General features: G+C 39.2%; 1 protein-coding gene across 4 annotated transcripts; it reads left to right on the plus strand.

Moving 5' to 3' along the window:
* Positions 1 to 434: 434 nt before the first annotated feature.
* DLGAP5 (DLG associated protein 5) lies at positions 435 to 23,769 on the plus strand. Of its 4 annotated transcripts, none has more exons than XM_052783575.1 (20): positions 546 to 607; positions 1,553 to 1,671; positions 2,783 to 3,033; positions 4,372 to 4,580; positions 5,049 to 5,141; positions 6,144 to 6,228; positions 8,918 to 9,022; positions 10,187 to 10,257; positions 11,939 to 12,234; positions 12,647 to 12,768; positions 12,852 to 12,981; positions 13,376 to 13,461; positions 14,078 to 14,238; positions 15,779 to 15,871; positions 17,069 to 17,288; positions 18,437 to 18,686; positions 19,040 to 19,097; positions 20,435 to 20,603; positions 21,022 to 21,071; positions 22,687 to 23,769. In XM_052783575.1, exons 3-20 carry the CDS (start codon positions 2,793 to 2,795, stop codon positions 22,807 to 22,809), a joined length of 2,562 nt encoding a protein of 853 aa, XP_052639535.1. In that variant the 5' UTR covers positions 546 to 607; positions 1,553 to 1,671; positions 2,783 to 2,792; the 3' UTR covers positions 22,810 to 23,769. The 4 variants fall into 4 exon arrangements, with proteins under 4 accessions (XP_052639533.1, XP_052639534.1, XP_052639535.1 ...); XM_052783576.1 differs by having other exon boundaries at positions 575 to 607; positions 1,553 to 1,683; XM_052783573.1 differs by lacking the exons at positions 546 to 607; positions 1,553 to 1,671 and adding an exon at positions 435 to 541.

Below are 23,769 nucleotides of genomic sequence, written 5' to 3' on the forward strand. Positions count from 1 at the left end.
GCAAATACAGGAGAGAATACAGGGCCAGCAAAGGCTCGGCACAGCCCCAGGCCCTTTCAAGCCTGTGTAAACCCGGCTTCGGTTCCTCAGGAGGCAGCACTGAGGTACAGACATAGGCCTGCTTGGCCGCCGGGAGGGCGGTGCGAGTCCCACGGGCCCCTCACCCTGCCCCCGCGTCCCCGTGGGGCGGGAGGGCACCGCACCCTGGGCCGCGGCCTCAGCTGCTGCTGCCGCTACTCGCTGGGCCGCAGGGTAACCCCCTCCGCCATCTTAGAGCGGCGCCCCCGCGGCGGGCGGGACGCCAGGGGAACGGCTCGCCCCCTCACGGCCCTCCGCGCCCGGCAAGCCTCGCCTCCCGCACCGCGCGGGCCAATGAGCGGCAAGGGCGGGGGGGAAATGCTCAGCGCAACCAATGAGGATCAAGCGTGGCAACCAATAAACAGCCCGCTCCGGGAGTTCGGCTCTGCCCGTCAACGGGCGGCCGCGAGCGGGCCAATGAGAGCCTGCGGGCGAGCCGGGACCGGCCAATGAGCGTTGTCAGGTGAGATTTGAAAGTGAGCCGAGGCGGGCCGCGCTGTGGGGAGCGTAGCGGCGGGGGTCGGCACAGGTATGGCGGCGCCGGGCCGGTGGGAGCGGGCCTCGTAACGGGTCCCGGGGCAGCGGTGCCTCCTCTCTGAGCCGGCCTGAAAGCACGGCGAGGCGGTGATGGAGCAGGGGCTGAGGGGAAAATCCTGTGGCGACCCTTCAGAGCCGCGATGGGAAGCAGGGGACTGGAAGATGGCGTTCAGTTCATCGTGACCCCCGGGCCCCGTCTCGAAACCATGGAGTCTAGGCCTTATTCGGTCCCTAAACTTGCCGGGTTCCCGCTTTAAAAGTAGCGATGTTTGCTCTTCCTGCTCTGCTTTGTCGCGACTCAGGCTAAAACCGCTAACTGTGCACCGAAATGTTTTTCATGTCCGTATTGCTCCTTTGGTTCTTGTGGTGTTGCAGGTCAAAAGTGGCTCTTTTCCATCAGGTTTTTTTTTATAAAAATCAATCCTCTAAATTTTTTCTTCTAGGAGGTAGGTAGTAGAGATATATTCCCACTAACTGTTTTCTTCATGGCTTTCTGTAATACCGTGGGAATTACTAACAAGATCAGTTCAGAGACGATTATTGGAGACGCCCGTGAATTAACCTTCCTTAATCACTTAAATGTAAAGCAAGGCAAATGCAACCTATCAACTACAGTAGAGTTAGTCTGATCATTTGCAATCATTATTAATTAACTAGCATCTTTAATCAGTTTCTGAAAGTTGGAATGTAAAAGGCAGGATAAAACATATGATTTTCACAAATCAGGTGGCACTGACATGCACCAGCCCTTCCAGGATTATCTGGAAGAAATCCAGTCTCTGATTTGAGTGCTTTAAGCTGAGTTTTGATTTTTATTCCCCTTTGCTCATTTAACTTCCATTGACCGTTTTGCTGTCCTACAGCACTGAACATATTGGGGGAAAAAAAAGAAGCAAAATATACCCATTTAGATTTCTGACTCCTACGTTATCTCCAGTATCTATTCCAAGCACTTCCAGATGGTTGTGCAGGTACTGTTGGTGCTATGCAAGTTGCTCGGTACGTGAATATTGCCATGAAGTGGAACACAAGGAGCTGCCACTGCCAACAATGACGGTATCTGAACAGGTTTTGTCTGTGTTCCTTCTTACAATAGCTCAGATTCTCTCTTTGCTTGCTTTTTCCATAAGTATATGCAGTTTATTTCTGTACTCTTTCTGTTTATTTTGGTACTTTTTTCTTTTGACATTTGGGTTTTTCAGTTAGGCTGCTTGTGGGTTTTTTGCCTTTTGGTAGCAAGTGGAGGGGGAGGGGATCGACTTTAAGAAATCCTGTACACCCATAGTCAAGGCTGATCTTTTCAGTCCAGTTCACTGATGATTCCTTTAGCTTGATCAAAGCTTGCTGTCTTGAAATGAAGAACCTCAGTAAATGACCAATTTACTGGTAAATGAATAACTGTTGGCTATTTAGTTTAGCTGTTATCACCTGCCTTACTGTAAAGCTGTTTTCTATAAGTAATAGAAGATGAGATTTCTAAAAGACCCTGGTTGAGGTGGCAGAGTAAGGCCAATTGTGAGAACTGATCCTGACCTCTCTCCAGGAAGAAAGCATGAAAACCCTCAACAAGACGGGCTTCAGCGGGATGTAGGGGTTGGAGCTTTTTACATTGCTGTTAGCACAGCATGTACAGACCAACTGATGTTTGTGTTAAGTCTTCCTCAGGTTAAAGTAGGGAGGAATCCCGCTTGAAATAAACGCTATTGTATTGCAGTTGCATCCTGGAAACTCAGTTGAGAAATGGTGCCAAGTACTCTGATGCATGACAAAAATGCCTTGCCATCAGATAGGGTATAATCTAAATGCTCAGTGGCAACGTTGCTTCCAAGTATTGTCCTACAACCTTGTCATTTACTTGCTTGTCTCCTTAACATGAAAAACAGCTGTGTTGAAAACAGACCGGCAGGCCAGCCCCTGGCAGTGATGCAGTGTCCCCTACTGATTCTGTGTCAGACTTGTTGACCGCTTCACAAACAAACTGGCCCCTTGAATGCATAAAATAAAGAGAAATAATGAGGAGTCATTACTGAAATTGTCCTTTGCCTTTTCTCTGGTACACATACAGAAACGAAGAACCTAGGGCTTTGTTCCTAACATGCAAACTCTAATGAAAAGGGCAAAACAAAACATGACAGCTTTTACCCTAATCATTATGATTTTTGTCTAGGGTCATCAAGATGGCTACTACCTCCCGGTTTGCCAGTCAATACAAGAGAGATTTGAGTACAGAAACGCTCAGAACAAAAGTTGCACGCAGAAGATCAGTGCTTCAAAAGGAGAACAGACACAAGTTGTTTGAAAAGGGCCGACAGTTTGGATTGGCAGATGTCAATGTTCAGCTCTCAAAAGAGAGGGGAATTTCTCAACTAAATGAAACAAGTGAAACATGCTCTCAAGAGAACCGCAGTGTAAAACAGAGTAAGGACGGACTTGTTTTAAAGCTCTTTTTAAATTGTAAAATGTCTTTAAGTAGATTTAGTAACATTATCACAGGAACCTCGTTGTGGTCAACATTTTAATTTGAAGAAAAGGTTTAAGATTTTAAAACCAACGACTACCAGTTCTTCTAACTGTTAAGAAAATTAAGAAAATGAAGTCTTAATACAGCTTTATTCTCCTGACTGCTCTGGTCGTATGAATGGAGCTTTGCTCTGATTTGTCTGCAGCAGCTAAAGGAAGAATGCATTTTGCTATTAATACTCAATGGGAAGTCTCTTAATGATTGCTTTGTCATTCAGGAAGTGAAAATCCCGATCTAAAAATCTCATCTAAGAGATGTCTGTCTGTGCTTAAAGTATGCTTAGAAATGGGTAATTGTATATTATAATTGGGTATATATAATTATAAATGGGTAAATGTGTAGTATAATTTTATTTTAAAGTTTGCTAGTTTTTGATGACTTATCTTTCCTACGAGAAAATAGGGCCTGCATATATACTGAATTCTGCCTCCCTGGCTCTCTTGGATGCTTATGGTCTAAGGAATTAAGTTATTCTTTAAAAATGTTAACAGATTTCTTTAGAACTATTTTCACCTTCAGTATTTTGATAGCAGAAGTTTATTGGAGGAAAGAGTGCAATCCCTGTGTAATCATGTCAAATATGAAATTTAAGAAATTTGTATCCTGATTATCTTCAATAAATTTTAACTTCAAGTAGATATTAATTTTTCAGATAGACATGTATTTCAAGTTTGGTGTCATCTCAAGATTTTATTCTTTCTTATAACATCTGCCTCATTTATTCTCAGCCTGAGGCAGACTTTGGTATCTAAAGCTGACCTAAACTTTGGCTTTCAATGACATTACAAGTGTTTGAATAGAGAAACTGATACAAATAAACTAAACAAGTAGTTAAAGTGTTAACATTAATACTAGTAACCTTGGAGGAACAGCCTGTACACTGTAAAATGGATATGAATTTACAGTATTCCTCAGGTGCAGATTTGGGGAGGTGTATTTGTAACCTGAAATTCAATGTAATAATATTCAATTACATTGAATACTCTTTTAGTGGGAAGGGTTAAAACAATTAAGAGAATTCAAGTTTTTAGCGAGCTAATAGATCACAAGTATTTGCATTTTAAGACTTTAATTGAAACTTGCAGGCACAGATTCCAGACAGTCTTCTGCTCTTTGACTTAGTATGTTCCTCTTCTAGCTTGGAGAAGTTTTTTGAAATTTTCCGACTTGCTTATTGTTGGCTCAAAAATGTCTTCAAGGTTTTGTAACATGGCCATCTTCCATCTTTGCTTCAGAACAATCTACAAATGCAGCCACCAAGAAGATTAATGAACGTAAGGAAATGCTCCAGCGCTATAAAGAAGAAAAGGAACTTCGAAAACTGAAAGAGCAGAGAGAGAAAGCAAAAAAGGGTGTGTTTAAAGTTGGGTTATATAGACCACCTGCGCCTGGATTTCTTTCACTTGTACCTGAAGATCAAGTGATAGTGAAGCCAAGAGAGAAGGTAGTAAGAGTACTATTAAATATCTAAATGAAGTATATGTAGTATACTATATTAAAATTTCTATTTGTGTACAAAATTATGTGTGTTATGCCAAATAAACAGTTTATTTTGTGAATACTTTATAAATACTTATTTTATAATAAGGAACAATAAGGGAGTAATTTGGCTCATGTTTTTTAAAACAAAGCTGGAAATAGTACTAGTGATATGTTGATTTTTGTATTTATGCCTATGTTCTCAGTTCAAAAACTGGAATGATTCATCCACAAGTGAAACAGCTAAGTTATTTTAGAACTGGTAACTTGTTCCTATTTAGTCCACTTGACTTTGAAAGTTTTTCAAATTACACACTTGACCCATTTTGCATGGGCATGTTGCTTTTCACACTTAGGCTTCTTGTCCACTTTAACAGTGACAGGGGGTGGGAAAGGAGTATGTTAACTCTTGTTTCCTTGGGGATGTTTCCAGGCAGCTCCTGCTTTCTCCGGGAGGATTACTCGATCAAAGGCCAAGAACCAGGAAGAAAAAACTGTGATACCAACTGCATCTAAGCACTCTACGGTTTGTTTTTTATATAAACTTCAGTGAATAAATTTAGAGAAAAGGATGCAATTGTCCTTCAGACCATAACTCAGGATTGTATGCTTACAAGTTGAGTGCTGTCTCTAAGGAGGTTTTCCTGGTGAGAAAGACAAATTAGATCAGAAAAGCTTTCAGCGAGCTGGTAGGCAGCATTGTGCTGAACTGAACTACAGAGAGTTTGATTAGGTCAGTACAAACAGAGAAAAGTGCACAGATCTTCTGGATCAGTTTTTCAATACAAAATATTGTAGTCAGCAAGGACTGCAAATATCTGTAGAGGTAGTAGTGAGACTGAAGTTACATACTTTGGTTTTGGCTTGGAGAACCAGTGCATCTCCCTTGAATGCAGAAAGACTGTCATGAATACAGATTATAAAGAGTCAGTTCATTCTTCACTCAAAAATCACTTCAGTGTTGGCATATTATTACTGTGAATCTTGGCAGTCCCTTCTGCTGTTACTTGTACAAAAAAGTAGGTTTTGTTGAGGAATTTCACCAGCAGTAATCTGTAAAAAAAAAAAAAAAAAAAAAAAAAAAGATATATTTTGAATCTAGCAATCTTGTCTTATGAAACTTGAATGCATTTGAAGAATTTCCAGTCATAACTTTGCAAAGGGACAACTGAGTTAATATTGGGGTTTGTTTTTTTTTTTTTCTGAAAACTGGTTTTTAAAACACATAATGTGTATAAGATGGGGCACTAACTGGCACCTAGCTTCGTAGTAAATTGAAACTATTTCTTAAATATTTTTCTTCATTCTTTTCTGGCAAATTCTTGATTAGTTCGATAATGCATGTTAACCCATGTCTAAACCGAGCTATTTTAGTTATCCTTGATTTCTCTTTACTTTTTAAAGCCTTTCTGCCAAATTATTTGACCATTTGTTTTACTGAAGCCTATGATAGAAAGATGAGAAAAAACATCAGGTTGCTTAATTTCTGGAAATCTGATACTTCACAAAAAATGATCTTCTCTTGTAGGTCTGTGCCAACGGGCATAGTGCGCGCCCTGCACAATCAGGACGTAAACAGATAAGTACAGACAAAGCAGCTGAAAAAGAGAAAGGTATGAAAGTAGTATGATCCCTACATCTGAATCTGAAAGGATGCTGCTGTTTTGTTTGGGGTTTTTTTTTCCTGAGTTAGTAGTTGCGACATTATGGGAGGGAGGCCAGGAACATCTTTGGGAGAGATCCGTGGCACGTTTTTGGGTAGGAAACAAGGAGCAGTTTTTAGGACAGCCGTTCCTACCAACTATGACAAGCAGCTGGTGGATTATCAGGCGTGTGGCTTTAGGTATCGCATGTACTTGTTGCCTCTGTGGGCTGGGGGAAATGGAATGCAGGATACTAGCTGTCCTGGTTACTGATTATTCACCCTAGGAGAGGGAAAAGAAAAAGGTAAGTAGGCAGAATTGCATGGCTGCTAGCTGCTGTAGCATCTGGAGTTGTGCAGAGCTTTCTGTTTGTCTCTAAGAATATCACATGTAGTAGCTGCTGCTATTACAGAAGAGCAAGCAACTTCACCTGGAAAGATGAAGGATAACTGACATAAGTAAAATATGAATTTTCCTTGGTATTGTGGGTAGCCTGAAAAATAGCTGATTGAATGAGCTGTAAATATTTTCAGCGAAGTCTTTCTTCTGTCTATACAGCAGATAATTTGTTGTCTGTGGTCTCTAAATTAAACTGCTTGTGTAACTCAGCATTGAAAAAGGTTTGGAAAAGGATAGTGTACTGGTAAAGCACATGAGCGTATGTCATGGTTTAAACCCAGCCAGCAAATAAGCACCACACAGCTGCTCACTCACTTCCCCCCCAGCCAGTGGGATGGGGGAGAAAATCGGGGGGGGGGGGAGTTAAAACTCATGGGTTGAGATAAGAACAGTTTAATAGAACAGAAAGGAAGAAACTAATAATGATTATAACAATAATAAAATTACAAAAATAATAAAAGGATTGGAATATACAAAACAAGTGATGCACAATGCAATTGCTCACCACTTGCTGACTGATGCCCAGTCAGCTCCCAAGCAGTGGTCTGCCCCTCCTGGCCAGCTCCCCCCAGTTTATATACTGGCCATGATGTCACACAGTATGGAATACCCCTTTGGCCAGTTGGGGTCAGCTGCCCTGGCTGTGTCCCCTCCCAACTCCTTGTGCCCCTCCAGCCTTCTTGCTGGCTGGGCATGAGAAGCTGAAAAATCCTTGACTTAGTATGAACACTGCTTAGCAACAACTGAAAACATCAGTGTGTTATCAACATTCTTCTCATACTGAACCCAAAACATAGCACTGTACCAGCTACTAGAAAGAAAATTAACTTTATCCCAGATGAAACTGGGACAGCATATAATGTTGGAGACAGGAGCCCAAACTTCTGATGCACACTAGTGCAACTGAATAAATGTGCAATTGTCTTTTTCAATAAAAGACAAGTACAATCTTACATTTTCATATTTTACAGCAGCCCCTTCTGTACCTGTCACTTTCTATGTGACAATTACATACATTTGTTGAGAAAACAACAACAAAAACCATCCCATGCCACCTTTAAGGAAGTAGAATACTTTTGATTAGAAATTTTTCTTGATAGCACAGTGATATCCGTGCCTTAGGTAAGGCTAAGTCATGTGGAATATTGACGTTAATGGAAGCTATTCAGTAATTCAGAGTGAAATGACTTTCACATCACTAATTTAATTAAATCAGAAAGCAGCAGACCTTTATTGAAATAAATTTCCGTATTGTCTTCAGTGAATACTGAAGAGATCTATTATCAGTGTTTGATAACATAAGTAAAACATGTAATTTTTGAAAAATTGTCATCCACTAGACTTGATTATTCCTTTTGTGCTGAATCAAGAATAAGCATTATATGTATTTAAACACTAGTATAAAAATGTTAGGGTAGGGAATGTTTGGATAAATCAAATGTTATAGTTATTTATCTAGTAATTTTTTTTCCCAACTTGTCATTCTAGCTTCCACAGAACTGCAGCTTGACATTAAAAACACAAATAGCATTAATAGTAACCAAGTGGGGCTACTAGATTTCAGACAGATGTGGAAAGGGAGGGTAAGAAATAAAGAGCTCCTTTTTTTCTGTGCAGGAGAATGATGTCATTTTTGAAGGATATTAGAAACAGTAGTAAAATACAAAGATGAAAATTATTAAGATGGGTAATACAGTGCATGAATTTGTCATATTTTATAAAATATTTCAGGGGCAATTAGTCTTAAGAATACTTTGTTAGATTACATTAAATTCAGACCTTAGAATACTTTCATATAATGACCAGGGCATCACTTTGTTACACAGATGGTTTGCTTAAGCTTCCAGCTGCGCAAATAGCCATGGCAAGTTATTACTCTAGAAGGCTTAATCTGTAAAATGGGGATGATGTTGACTCTGATTGCAGGGAACATTGAGAAGAGTTCCTTAAGCTTTGTACGTGGCATCTAGCACACTGGTACCTTGATGGTCCTGGAGGTACTACTGTACAACAAAAACATTTTCAGTCAAGTTCCTTCAGAGCATTGCCTTGATGCCAAGGCTGAGCCGTGCTCTCCATGTTTAGCGCTGCTTGCACTGAACTGAAAAACCAACCCAACCCTGTTGATTCTGGCAAACTAATGCAACTGATAACTGCTAGTGCACTTTTCTGATTTCTACAAAACATGAACTTTCATTTATATTACTTGAGTGTAGCTCCTTATTAAGCTTGAAATCTCTGGAATTAATGTTTCTTACAGTGTTGCAGACTGCAGTCCAGACAGCCTCAAATGTGAGAATCACCAGAGCAGCTGCCTCTGCAGCTAGGCAAGTGCTGAAAACAACCGCTACTGCTGCTACTACTGGTAAGTGAGGCAGCAAATCTAGTCCTGCTTGTGTAGCTCAAGCCCGGTATGTAAGTATTTGGAATAGTGTGCTGTAAAGAGATACCATCTAGTAGGGTATAAGTGAGCCCTGGAAACAACATAAGTACATTTATATGCTGCTGTTTAGACTCATTGTCAAATGATACGCTAAGACAGCTCTGTTGTCTTTAGGATCTTGCTCATATCTCAGGCACTCTGTGCTGTAGAGATACGTGTCAGCTTGTTCTGAACTGTCTTAGCACACTACATTCTGCTGTGTAACTATCTCCTTTGAATAGACAGACTGTATGTAAATCATGCCAAATTGTCATGTAAGAAAAGGACCAAATACTGTATCACTTAGACTTTCATCTGGAACTCTATTGCAATATTTAAATCAAGATGTTGAAACCAACATTGGACAGTTTCCCATAAAATCCATCAGTGTGGAGGATCAATATCATATGGTAATTACAAACTGAAAGAACCAAACCAGAACTGGTAAAAATTTGCCAGTTTGGTGTATCACTGTTTAAAGGACATATGATTAGTAAGTCTGTGATCAGGAGCAGGTACCTCTGGAAGAGATGAGAGCCTGTGTTCTTCAGGTCAGGAATTTCTCTTTGTCCATGTTTGTCTTTTTACTAGAATAGGGGAGCATAATGGTTACTGAAGGGGAAATTTTTAGTATATATTCTTCTCGGGATATTCTGTAAAATGTTTTGCAGTGTCCCTCGTATTATGACACGAGTTAACCCCTAGGCTGAAAGCACAGCGTTGATAGTATCAGTTTCAATTCACCAACAGAAATCCTATGCCATATAGAAATTAAAAATCTGAACTCAAATTGGCTTGACACTATCTCTTCAGCCTTTAAGGAAATAAGGTGACTTTTATTTTTAGTATATTACAACATCGAAAGACTAATAACTTAATGGATCTGTTTTCCTTTCTAGGTGATACATCTCTTAATAGGCTGTTAAATCCTAGGCCAGGTTTTTTTTGAATGAACTTTTGCAGTTAGGTGTCTGCCCTCTAGCCACCTCCCACTCAAGAAACAAAACACTCCCCGTCTTTAGCCACTGGACTTATATGGCAATCTTTTGGTGAAAGGTTATCTTAATCAGATGCCTTTTTGACCTTTGGGAATTTCTCTCATTCTAGGTAGCCAGTCACAGAGAAAGACAGCAAACGTAGGAAAGCAGAAGAAAGCAGTCAAACCTGACATCACGGAGGTAGGACATTTAATATTTGAAATGGAAACCCAGTAAAACTGATTTAAGAGCCAATAACAGTGTAATTGTAGCTCAAATATACTTGTGCTCATGTATAGAAGTAATAAGTTCAATAATAAGCTAGATTTTGGGAAGAAGCTGTATTTATGTTGTCATATTTATAAAATTAAGATCAAATTTAGTGCTTATATGGATGACGATCACTAATCAAGATCTGGACAATGATTTAAATTAGAAAAGAAGTTCTTACATGACATATCTCATGTCTGATGTTTTAACTAGTAAAAAAAAAAAAAGGCCTGCTTTGCTGGTTTTATTTAGCATTTGTAAATTTTGTGCAGTTCATTACTTTTTGAAACATACTCTGAATGTATCCTTTTCCTGCTCAGGTAATAATATGAGACTCTAGAAGCTAAGAAATAAATGCATTTTTAGGTTTTGAACCACCAAAAAATAAAGCTGGAAATGTTATTCTCTGCAAGATAGACATGATTTATCATAATTAAAGGCAGTCATTGTGGTCCTTAGTGTCACTGCTATAACAAAACTTTTCTGCCTCTACAGAGAGACAGCAGTATATGAATTCATCGTAGCCCTCCAGCCCAGGTCCTCAAACAATTTGCATATGCATTCATGTGCTGACAGTCCCGTGTGAGATTTTTCTCCTTCTTTGTACTCCACTATTCCCTCTCACCTCGTGTCTCCCTCATGCCTCCCACCTCCACTCCTGTTTCCATAACTGCATCTGTGCTCTAGTATTGCCTTGAAACTGGTTCAATCACGCACAAACACTGACAGGAGGTAAGAGGCACTTATATCTTCACTTAGATAAGTACCTCTTCATAGGCAGGAGGTGCTTTGTGCTGCCAGTTGGTAAACTCTTGCTGTAACCTCAGTCATCTCGTTACAAGAAGTGTGTTAAAAGTTGAATTCAAGGCTTACATTCCGAGCAGGGCTATCTAAAGTATAACAAGACTTTCAGTGGATTGAAGATGCATATTTTCTTGAAAAACAATCTAAGCTCTTTTGGCTGGTTTGAGCTAATAATATCTCAATATAGGTATCTCAGAAATGCGTTCTGTGTGACTATCTGGTCACTCATCTCATAGGAATGTGGATTCAACTTATTGATTAACTTTTTCTCCTCTTTAAATGACATTCTGTGGTCCTAACTGCACTTGTCTTGGGCTGCATTCCTCAGCTACCAGCTTATTTTAGCACATTCTTCGGTCTTTGAATTAGAGTATGTGTATAAATTGTGATTATTCAACAGGCCTAGTTGGATTTGGAGCCAGTAATTCTGCTCTTGAGGAGCTTATCACCTTAAATAAAGCTTTTTTTTTTTTTTTTTCTATCAGTGGGAGCAAGCGTTTGCTGATTTTAATTACTGTTTCGGTAGGTGAGGTGTTCTGCTGCTTTAGCCCCTTCAGTGGATTGTTGCATTCCTCATAGGGAAGCGCTACCCCTGTTGCTAGAATGATTTGCAGGTGTCAAAACCACTTGGGCCTATTGGTAAATCATGACTTCTGTACACGTATGCTACTGTAGAAAGCAACTTACTTGAAACTGTTCCCTTCCCGATGGCTTTCAGACAGCCATTTATGATTCAGCCCATGCCTATAGTAAACACTTCATTGATTTGATAATGTAGCATTCGCTTTGTCTGTTTGTGCTGTTATAGGTAATTCTTTCTAAACATGAAGTGGATAAAAATGCTCAACTGGATCCAGCGATTAAAGGTTCTGCAGCTGATTCTAAACATTCAGTGTCAGAAGAACTTCAACAGGAACAAACCTCAGCAGAAAACAGAAACAATTCTGCTCCAGGGAGACCCAGGACACGCTCTTTTGCACCTCAAAACTTTGTGTTTCAGCCTTTAAATGGATTAGCGACCTACAAAGTTACACCCATGACTCCTTCTAGGGCAAATGCATTTTTGACACCTAATGCCTTCTGGGATTTTTCCAAATCTCCAGTGTAAGATTCTTTCTTCTAATGGCCTAAAATGCAAGTGAACTTCTCTGTGATGATAGAGACAACATCACCTTTCTATAGAGAGATTGCCTGTGTAACAAACTGTTGTGATGTTGAAACACCTGATCATTGTGGTTGCTATCATTGCTTAAATGTGGACTTAATACAACAGCAAAGAAAGCAATATAATCCATAATTCTGTCTATGCTTTAGAAGCAGAGCAGCTCCGTATATCGGAGGACTGTGCCGTATATCTCTCTGCACAGATTTATTCATTTTAATAGGATTTGCTTGAGTTCTCTAGGGTTGTGTGTAGGATTGCCTTCTAAATTGTGCATTTCTGTGTATTTGGCCATATTTAATGTCAGTTCCTCAATGTGTCTTAACTCTAAACGTACTTTTTGTTTGTTTCCAGTAATATAATTGAAAAATCCAGTGAAACTAAGGCACAAGAGCCTGATTTAAAAAGTCAAGTTTCACCTGCTGGTAAAGGCATTCAAGAACAGCAAACCGCAACAAGTTTGAAAGAAAAAAAAGGTAGGAAGTTCACATTTAGTTTATTGTTCTAATGTTTTTAGTTTTCACCGGATTCTGAACACATGCCTTTCCTATTTTTCTAGCAAGTGAATCAGATGAGAAAACTTTCATTCAAAGGTCAAATGAAACAATTCCTGTCTCTACAGATATAACAGCGCTTGAAATGAAGTCAGATGATATAAGAGAGCAAGAGCATGATGTGCCCTATTTCAGGTTTGTGTTCATTTGTTTCACTTCCCTGTTGTCCGTTCAGAGGTCCCTTGTATGAGTAACGAGACATCTTGTAAAGATTAGCTTATGGTGGTTGGTAATCTGTCAGCAGTGACCTGAGTAGGCACACAGTCCTATCTTCCCTTTTGTATTGTTAGTGCTAGTAAAGAATATAAAATTCTGGAGACCTTGTCCTAAGGAGCACCAGCTTGAAAAGCAGTAGAAAGGAAATTGCATCTCAGCCAGTCAGCAAACTAAAATGATCTAATGGCTTCTGCTCAAAGACAGTGTAGCTTCTCTGGAAGCAAAAGGATAGTAACCATTAACAGTCACACATAGTGACAGCAGTTAGAAAATTCTCCAAAACCTTATTTTTTCACTGTCCCTTTATTTTTAGAAACATTCTTCGGTCTGAGACAGAGAGGCTGATGTCTCAGTGCCTCCAGTGGGATGGAAAACTTGAACTGGATATTCCAGAGGATGGTAAGACTAAACAGTAATAGGCACTAGAAGGGTTGTTATGGTAACTGAAGGGGACAGAGGGAAGTACATGTATCTGAATATATTCGCAAAATAGCACTGCCTACAGCATTTAGTAAAAGTTGTCTTAGATAAAGTTTAGAGTTGTATCTGCCTCAAAACAAAAAGGCATGCTTTATCTCCCAATACCAAAACTTAAGTGTAGTACTTGACGTGACAGTGGTTGACACTAAAGTGAACAAAGTGCATATTGAAATAGTTTTTCTCTTGTCAGTTTAAAGTGTATTTAAATGTATGAACTTTAACCAAGCTGATTTTTTTAAAATAAAATTAGGTTTTGATGTAGAATAACTGTTCTCATCTGGGAAAATGAAGATGGCTCATCAATGCTTATCTTAAAGACTTAAAGAGATAGTAACATTTTTTTTGAAAGAAGCAAGTTGAGAGCAGTTCAATGGATAGGTATGCTCCATCTGAATTGTATTGCAGGTCTGCAATAGATGAACATAGTTCAAACAATAAACAAATTCCAGACTCTTCAAATACTTATTTAAATCAGTTGTGAAATGATGGATTATTCCAAGCTGTACTTTCTTTATTGTTTTCTTGTTGCTATCAGCTAAAGATCTTATTCGCACCACAGTTGGTCAGACAAGACTGCTCATAGCAGAAAGGTTTAAACAGTTTGAAGGACTGGTGGATAATTGTGAATTTAAACGAGGTGAAAAAGAAACAACGTGTACAGACTTAGATGGATTTTGGGATATGGTTAATTTTCAGGTATGTACTTGCATGTTAACCTACTAGAGTAAAGTTGATGGGGTTATTTACAAACAATGAATTGAAACGATATTTTTGGTTTTTGAATATTCAGATTCTTTTTTTTTTTTTAATGTAAAAAATGCAGGTCCTTGTTTAACACTTTCTGATAGTGAATAGTACCAATTGGTAAACTATAATTCATGGACCAGTTCATTTGTTGTGTCTTCTTGTGGCCCGTCTATCTTGTTTTTCTCTGGAATGAAGGTGTGTAGCCAAGTCTTATTCTGGTTTGGAGTGAGGATACAGTCACGATGTCTACCTGGACCAAAAGCTGGGAGCTTTTGGAAAATTCCTGGAGCTCACCTGAAAAGTAGGGTTCCATGCTTCAGTATGAGAATAATGCAGAAACTACAATAACCTTATTTAGGAGTGAGCTTAGGTGCTAGAAAACATCCATCGCTCTTTCTCTGTTGTTGCTTCCCTTAGTTTCAGAATGAAATATAATAATCTAAATTATCAAAAGGGCTCTCAACAGTATTTGTAAATCAGGATTCAACAAAGGAACTTGTAACTAGTTAAATTAAATGCAAAACTGGATTTATTGTTAAGGTCCTAATCATAGGTCTTGAAATCCATTCCAGAAAGCGTAAGGGTTTGATCTGCTGCTTCAGAGATATTTGAGGGGAACTTTGCTAGAACCGGTAACTTGAAAAACAGCATTTTACCTATGCTTACTATGTATCTGGGAGCAGCTCAGGTTCCTCCTGAGCCTCCTCACCTTTTCCCATAGATAAACTTGGAGTAACAGAATTGCTAGCCCTGTCCCTTTTTGTATTCTTTTTTTGTTTGTGTCTTCTGAGTTTCAGGGAGGATGTCAAGGACTTGTCACTTCAGTGACTGGTCTGCTGACATAAACAAGCCTTGTATGGCCTTTCTAGCAAATGAGGCAAGTGTCTCCATTACAAAGCCTAAGGAGAACAAGGCGGTTGCATTGAGTATCCGTCAGGGAGGAGGTAATGCTGCAGAGCTAGTTTGTCAGGAGCAAGCACAGATTGCATCAGGAAGCTGTTCAGGCCAGCAGTTTAAAAGAGCTAACAAGCTTGCATGGCGTGTTTCCTACATAATGGAAGACTCCTGCTTGTTTGGATAAAGACTATTATGCAATGTGTTCTTTTGCATTCCTTAAATGTGACCATTGTCAAAGTGCTTAAGTTCAGCAGGAGAACAGGTTGTAAACCAGCTCCTTCATTTTGGATGTTAGATCTTATTGAACAATTCTATACTTCCCCCACTAACCTTTAAACTACAGAAATAAGACCAGTCTTGTCATCTAATCTGAAGTTTGTGTATGTTAATGTAACCTTCATGTCAGCTGTATGAGAACATTTAATACTTTATTATAATCGGTTGGTGGTTTAATTTGCTTCTTCATTTAAAGCAAAAGTACTTAAATGCATAACTGTGCTTAAATTTATTATCTGATTTTATGAAACACACTTCCATTGTGAATCTGATAATCTTGAAAATTAAACCTGGACTTTTCTGGGCTTTCCAATAGATCAAAGATGTGAATAAAAAATTTGATAATCTGAAGAAGCTTCAAGACAATGAGTGGCAACCACTTGATGTCCCAAGCAAAGTAATTGTCAAGGTATGAATAGCCCCTAAAGCATGTCTCCTAAGGCATGAAGATGCAACTGTGTTATCTAAAATAACTAGTAAGCTGCTATTGCAGTAATGAATACTCTTCTTAAATGGAAGTTCCTTCTAAAGCCCTACTCATCTGGCTTCTTTAGATGTTAACGTTTAAAAAGTCAGTGAAATTCGTCTCAAGATGCACCCTTCTCCCTTGCATCTCCCAAGTGCACTTGTATCAGTTGGTGTTCGTAATGCTAGTCGCCTCTTCTGGCTGGGAAGATTAGAACTAAGAATTAACAATGACTCTTTAGGAGTCATTGGACTCTTTGCTAGTAAGACAAATCTATTAAATTTAGAATAGAAGTTTACCCTTCAGATGTAGAACACTTTATCTGGGCCACTGGCGTTGGCACGGACTTAACTGAAGAGGAAACCACACAGGAATTTGGCAGTGACTGCCAGTTTTGAGCAGTGAGTGCTAAATTATAATGGTGTCCCATTAAGAGAGCACCATGGGTAGCATTAAACTAATAGTTCTCTAAGCACAAATGGATCTGACACTATCCAAAATAAGTTATTGCTTATTGCAAAATAAGCTTTAATGTAAGCTATTTTATCTGCTCTTTGGTTTGGAATACATAATTGCTTCTAATGACTGAACATCAAGTCATATTCACATTGCCTGAACTCCATCCAGTTCCTTGAGACTGCTCAACTAATCATAAAAATGATATGAAGGTTGATAAGAAACTCCAGGCACAGGAGACTGGAGGGAATATAGTCTGCGTGAGCTGCCCATAAATGTCAGAACCCTACAGATTGTACAAGACGCACAACTTCCTTTGAAAAATTGAATGCCAGGAGAGACTTGACTGGTGTCTGCCCTGCGGTCACTTTATCTCCTTGCCACTAGGAGTCCCTGTATCCCACTGTGATCAAAAATGTTAACTGGAGTTGTTAAAAAACAGTTGTACCGAGTATTTCTGAACCGCAGACTCAATATGAAAAATCCTTAATATGGTCATCGCAAACTAACCTTAATAGCTGAATGACAGTCGAAGACATTCTGGAGATGAATGGAGACCTTGTCTCCAGCATGTCTCTTGCCTGTTGCCATCTCTATGTGTGGCCAGCAGCTACGTAAATGTTCATGTGCAATTGCTTCTGTCTGAAGCTTCCAGATGTGACCTAGACTTTCTTACCATTTCAGAAGAAGACTATTCCAAATAGAGTGTCTAAACCAAAGCTGGGAGCAGCTGCAAGAACTGCTGCCCAAAACCGGCTTGCTGCTATAAAAGCAGTTATGAGGGATAAAATGAAGCATGATGGAGCTGTTGATCATACGCATCAGGAGAAACTACCAGAAGTAGAAAAAGTGGTTTTTGAAGCAGGATTTTTCAGAATTGAAAGCCCTGTGAAAACCTTTCCAGGTGGGTGAAGCTTAATTATGATTTCTGTGACCTGAAAGTACTGAAGAGAGTTTAACCAATCTCATTGGGAAGAGGAATTATACTGTTTATAATGGATACAACTCCAGTACTGGACACGGTTTATATTTCAGCTAGTGGTTAATTACGTCAGGGATCCAAAGTAAACTGTTCTACATGAATGTACTGATTTGAGTGATTATGGCAACATGAAATCTCTGCTTAGACAGAGAGGTAAAAGCGGCTGGTTCATGTTTTTTCAGCGTGTATTTAACAATGAAGTTTTAATGTGAGTGTTCCCAGACTTAGCTGACGAACCTGTTCATCAAAGTCAATGCAGGCTAATGTCCTCTATTTGTAAGACAAGAATTGGATTTCTTTTTTTTTAACTAAATCTCTTGCAGTGCTGTCTTCAAAGCTGCAAATAAATTATAGCCATAATCTGTACTCATGTTCAACAAGATTGTAACATATTCCAGTCTGTTATAAAACCTGTTTAATAGGTTTTTTTGAGCAAAATATAACTTTATTTTCAGTATCTATCTTATTGATACTACGTGAAGCCAGTATTTTCAGTAATCCTTGATTCTCCAGGAGTCATTCTGCTTCTCTCCCATTTCTAGTTCATAAGTTGGCTTGGAATTTCACAGTTTATTTTTTGTGTACATCTTTTTCCTCATCACAAGACTAGCAATTTTTTCATATGCCTCTTGTTAGGACATTGTGAAAAGCTTGGAGCAACACTGGGTTTAAGCAAGCTCTAGCAGAGAATCTGTTATAAGAATCAATTCTGAATCTGTGTCTCTTTAATTCTATTAAAATTATCTAATGTGAAAGATGGAAATTGATGACAGCTTTCACCAGATGGACTTTTTAATAAGAACAGCAAGTCTCGTTATTTTAGGTTCTTTGTGAAGGGATAGTCATTACTAAGTTGCTTAGCTGGTGTTAAGGTAGTTTTGTAACTTATTGACCTACTCTTGTCACCTTTTTTCAATTTCTCCTTGCAGTGTATATAAGATTTCAATATAATATTTGTATAAGACAATTCAGCAAGCAGAAAATAGTGTTCCTAGCTAGAATCGAAAGGAACAGTTAATTTTATCTTCTCAAGCTGCTATAGTAATGAAACATTAAACACACTTTTTCAGGCTTGCTTTCAAAGACACCTCGCAGATCTTCCCATCGGACTTCTGAAGAACTGGCAACTCCAAGATCACCCAGTAGAGCTTTGCTTCAGAGCATTCCTTCTGTTCTTGGTAACCCTGAGGATATAACTACAAAACAAACACCACCAGTGCTCAAAGGCTTCCACCCAGCACAAAATTTGAAAATGCACGAATTTCCCACTGGAAAAACTTCCCCACTGGAAAAACTCCCTGGTGGTGTTCTTGATCAAAGGTAGACATGTTAAGGCAGCTTTTAATTAACTTTGTACAAATAATTTTATAGTTTTAACATAAAGAATTAATACCCATTGGATGTTACCTTTCAATTTGGCAGTGATAAAGGTTGCAAAGTCCTTGTCTTTTCCTTCCCTCAAGCAAATATTAAGAGCTTTGTCCAAATGTAATTTCGCTGCTGGGGTAGAAGTTTATTTTTTGCCCAGAAAATTTGATATAGCTGACCAGTGCCAAACAAGCAAGCATAATTGCAGAGCAAATTGTAAGATCAGTTGGGTAAGTCAAAAGATGACTGAAGGTGATTGATGAAGATGATTGGTAAGAATGAAAACATTTTGGTTTCTCTTTTAGCATTTCCACAGTTGCGGAAGATCTCTGTCCTGTTGCTGGCACAGCAGAGACAACTAAGGTAAGTCATGCATAGTTCAGGTAAGTGGTTTAAATATTTTATTATTTTTAGCAAAAAAAAAAAAAAAGTTTTTTTAATAGCCCCAGACACTTGGATATCTGATCAAATCCTCATCAAGATATCTTCTGTGTTCCTCAGCCTCGTGCTTTTTACTTCTCAGTGTGGACATAGATAGGAAGTGCTGCAGTTTGGGGACCTTGTCTAGCTCCTTGGGAGCTATCTTTTGTTGGCTGCTGTATGATGACACTTGTTGCTTGGGCAAGCAATGTTCCGTAAAGTCCACTACCTGTTTTCTGGTGTGAATTTTTTTAAATGCTTTTGCATTTGGGGACCATGACTACAGGCAACAGTAGTATTTAGCTCTCTGGGTCCTCATGTTGCCATAGCAGAGCATTGGACTGTTAATGCTGTTTAAAGGTATAGCAAGAGCAGTGTTACTAATACAAGTATCAGAGTTCAGAATTCCATGCCCTGAAATGTCTGAAGACTTGGTGACTTGCCTACGTTTGAGTAGCCTTAAAAAAACAGGAATATGGCCTCCATAGTTTAGATGATACTGTTATTTGTTACTGCTTGGATCTGTTCATGACTACAGCAGTTGTTACCCTCCCGTATATATAATATATACTTAACAAAACAAAACAAAAAAACCAACTCAAAACTTGGTTACTAATTTGTTCTTAGGCCTTTTACTTCATCCTTTCCCTGTCAAATGAGAAATTGCTTGTTGGTGATGTCGCTTTTGGGGGAAAACTGTAGTATTCTTTAACTTTCAGTATTGCTGATAGGTTTTTCTTGAGGTAAAGTCTCATGAGAGAACATCCTCAGAATGTTTTTGGCAGTTGAAGGTCAAAATCTTCTTTCATGTGGAAGAACTTCCTTTATACTCTCTAAGAGATTATCAAGCTTACAAAGGTGTTTGGGAAATAGTTCATGTGAAATGGATCACAGTGTTAAGCTGTGAGCCTTGTCCTGCCTGCGCTTTGTACCGTGTCTGGAGTTAAAACCCAGTCTCTCCTGAGTTGTCCTTAGAAACTGCAGATTAGATGTATGGACTTGGTTTGACATAACAGGGACATGCTGGTTTCTGTAAATGCGCCTCCCGTGAATGTCCTAGCTACTTTTTCACCTTTGTGCTTTCGGCATCAAAAGCTGACAAACTTCCTTTTATTGCAGACAAAACAGAAAATAAGAAAGCTTCCTAGTGTCATAGGTGCTGCCTCTTGTCTGCCTGATTTCACTGATGCTTTCCTTTCAGGTCTCTGGGAAGCAAATATAGCTACTGCAGACATCTTAGCCTCTTAGAGGGTGAGGAACAGTTAAAATTCCTCTTTCAGGTGCTGGAAAATTCTAGCGGTGAATTAAAAGTAATGGATGACACAGAAGAGATGGAGCTATCTGCTGCAGAACAACAAGGACAAGATATTGTCATGTGCAGTCTGGAGAAGGAGACCTGCAGAGATACTAACTTTGTTCAGTCTGGAGAACCAAAACCACATCAAACAGGTGTATATCTTAAAGCTGCTTAGTATAGTTTGTGTGGCATTGCTGGGGCCTTAGGCTTATTCTAAAGTTTTATGATAGTCTAAATATTACTCTGAAATCACCATCACTGTAGCTTGGTTAATCTATGCATGCTGTTAGCAAAACCTCCTTTAGCTAGTATGACTTACACATGCATTGCACGTGAGCAAACAATGCCGCTCATATTTTTGTGTATAGTTTCCATGTGATATGTGAAGGAGAAAGCTAATATAAGAGGCCTGAAGTAGATGTCAATACAGGCTGTTTATGGTTTGGTTTGGGTTTTTGGGGGCTTTTTTTGTTTTTTTCAGTAAATGCAGAAAACAATACTGTTTTTTCAGCCTTGGCAGCATCAGACTAATGTTAAAAAAAAAAAAAAAGAAATATTCTTATTTTTCAGATGTTTCATGTACTGATTTGACTTTCATTGGCAGAAATCCTTTTGATATGGTAAGTTGACCTTCAGGTTTATTTGACTAAGACAATCTGTATGTTACAGTACTGTTAGCCTTTCCTACGGAATCAGTTACAGCACAAAGTAAATTAAACTCCAAGATGTTGTCAAGCCAATTCATGTAACTTATTCTAAATACAAGCCACGATTCCTGTCTCTCTGCTCGGACTCACGCTGTTATTCCTTATTGCACATGATGAGTGTAGGATGAATCGAGACATTTGTCACAGAAGAATGTCTGATTCTTATCACATTGATCCTTTAAATTATATTTCTTGTGGATTTCCTTGTAAATATTTACTAACATAATGAATGGCCTGGCCTTTTCCTTCCAGTTTCTTCTTGGAGTTTTCCAGGTCTGTCCCATCCCTTTTTTCTTGTAGCTTTATCTTTTAGAGCTGGAAGTAAGATTCAACAGGGAAAAAAACAGGTGTGCAAAAACTTTCAAATTGTTAGAAGAAATTGGCTGTACAGTTTCCTTGGTCTCATGTGAAAAGTCCTCTTTAAAATATGGATTACTGCTTGAAGTGGACCACGTTCACTTCTTATTTTATGTTTGGAAGTAAGCTTGCAAAATTTCTCTTAGGAAAGTCACGGTACTTAGAGCGGTACCTGGTTTTTGAACTGTGGCTGTTGCTTTGAAACAGTATCATATATAAGCAAGCACATTTTAGTATACTTAGTACATCTACTGAATCGCTGCAAGTTTCAGCTCTGCCTGACAGATCGGTACTTTGCTTATTCTAAAGCTGCAATGTGTCCACAGTACTGAGTGAGGGGCAAGAGAACTGCATGCTTCTCCTGTCCCCTTGTGTCGTGGTTTAACCCCAGCCAGCAGCTAAGCACCACGCAGCCGCTCACTCACTCACTGACCCGCCAGCCAGCGGGATGGGGGAGAGAATCGGAAGGAAAAAGGTAAAACTCATGGGCTGAGATAAGAACAGTTTAATAGAACAGAAAGGAAGAAACTAATAATGATAATAATGACAATAATAATAATAAGAGATTTGAAATATACAAAACAAGTGATGCACAATGCAATTGCTCACCACTTGCCGACTCAGTCAGTTCCCAAGCAGCGATCCCCCCCAGGCCAACTCCCCCAGTTTATATACTGGACGTGACCTTTGGCCAGTTTGGGTCAGCTGTCCTGGCTGTGTCCCCTCCCAGCTCCTTGTGCCCCTCCAACCTTCTCGCTGGTTGGGTGTGAGAAGCTGAAAAATCCTTGACTTAGTATGAACACTGCTTAGCAACAACTGAAAACATCAGTGTGTTATCAACATTCTTTTCATACTGAACCCAAAACATAACACTATACCAGCTACTAGAAAGAAAATTAACTCTATCCCAGCCAAAACCAGGACACCTTGTCAAAAGTGTTTTCTGCTAGTTTTTATCCCACGAGGTTGAAGTGGCCTCTGAAGTAGGCAGGTACCTAACATAGATAAGCAGTTGCCTGACTAATTACAGTTGGTCTGGTGTTTATACAGATGTCATTAGAGAAAGGAGAATTTGCTATTGGCTTATTTCGTGTGTCATTGTAGTGCTGTTTTGCACAGCAGATAACTAACTGTTCCTCGAACACTTACTTCACACTGATTTCTCCCACAGCCAATGCTGGATGCTGAGCTTCCCTTCACTCCAGTCAAGATCAAAGCCCAGAAGTCTGCAGCAGCCGAAGCACTCAGTGACCTTATTGTATTTTCTCCCCTTTCTCCCTCTGGGGAGAAATGAAGAGTGACTTGAAATTCAAAATATGTAAATTATATTAATAAAAAAAACCCACAGAAGATACCTGGAATACAGTCTGCTACCCTTGAACTGTATTCTGAGGGAATGAATACGTGTTGTATTTTGTGGTGGAACTTACTAAAATATTTTGTAACATTTTATGGTACAGTCATTACGCGCTGTAAGTACTGCTGTGTATTAGTAGCGGGGCATTTGCTGGTTATGCCTGCTGTATCCAATGATTGCATATTCTAACTACAATCTAAAATGCTTTTATTTTTGTGTAATTTCATGTATTTCCTGTCTACTTTAAGTTGTAAAACTGTTCATCTTTAAGCTTTTCTGTCCTGACCTTACTTACCTCATGAATTATTTTTATAAGACGCCTACCAGACTAGCTGTACCTGTGCCCTGTTTCTGATGCGAGGGCATCTTCTGGGCGTAAGGCTCAGCCTGTTGCCTCCCCCAAAGCACTGTTTCATACTCAGTCGCTGTTGGGAGGCTGCTGTTGCATCCTTAGGCTCTGGTATTCTGTGCATTAACAACTCTGCCTGATCAGCAGCTGTGGCAGGGTTTGATGCATGTAATTCTTTCCTGTGGGAGTCTTCCTGGTGGTTAACAACCACTTGCTTTGTAATAGTAGAAACTATGTCAGAGCAAGGATTTCAGAATCAGACACTATCCTTTCCTGGCAATGTATTAAAGTAGGCATTGATTATTATTTCTTTTAAGGACACAGTTATCTATTGAGTAGCTTAAGTACCTTCAAGCCAAACTGTATTCTGTCTTTACTTTTTCATGTGAAAATCTCTTAACCTCTTTCTCTGAACACTTGACATGTTAACCTCAGCCTCTTCTTGCCTCTTGTTCCTTATGTATTCTGCTATCTGGACTGTAATGTATTTATGCATAAGGAGCATACCGGTTTAATAGTACTACTCAAATATACAGTATATATAAGTA

This window comes from Harpia harpyja, chromosome 3 (assembly GCF_026419915.1).
Source record: "Harpia harpyja isolate bHarHar1 chromosome 3, bHarHar1 primary haplotype, whole genome shotgun sequence".
Lineage (NCBI taxonomy): Eukaryota > Metazoa > Chordata > Aves > Accipitriformes > Accipitridae > Harpia > Harpia harpyja.

Coding starts and splice junctions, on each gene's coding strand:
- DLGAP5 (XM_052783573.1), top strand. Junction 12,235..12,646: donor GATTTTTCCAAATCTCCAGT/GTAAGATTCTTT, acceptor GTTTGTTTCCAG/TAATATAATTGAAAAATCCA. Junction 18,687..19,039: donor GGTGGTGTTCTTGATCAAAG/GTAGACATGTTA, acceptor TTTCTCTTTTAG/CATTTCCACAGTTGCGGAAG.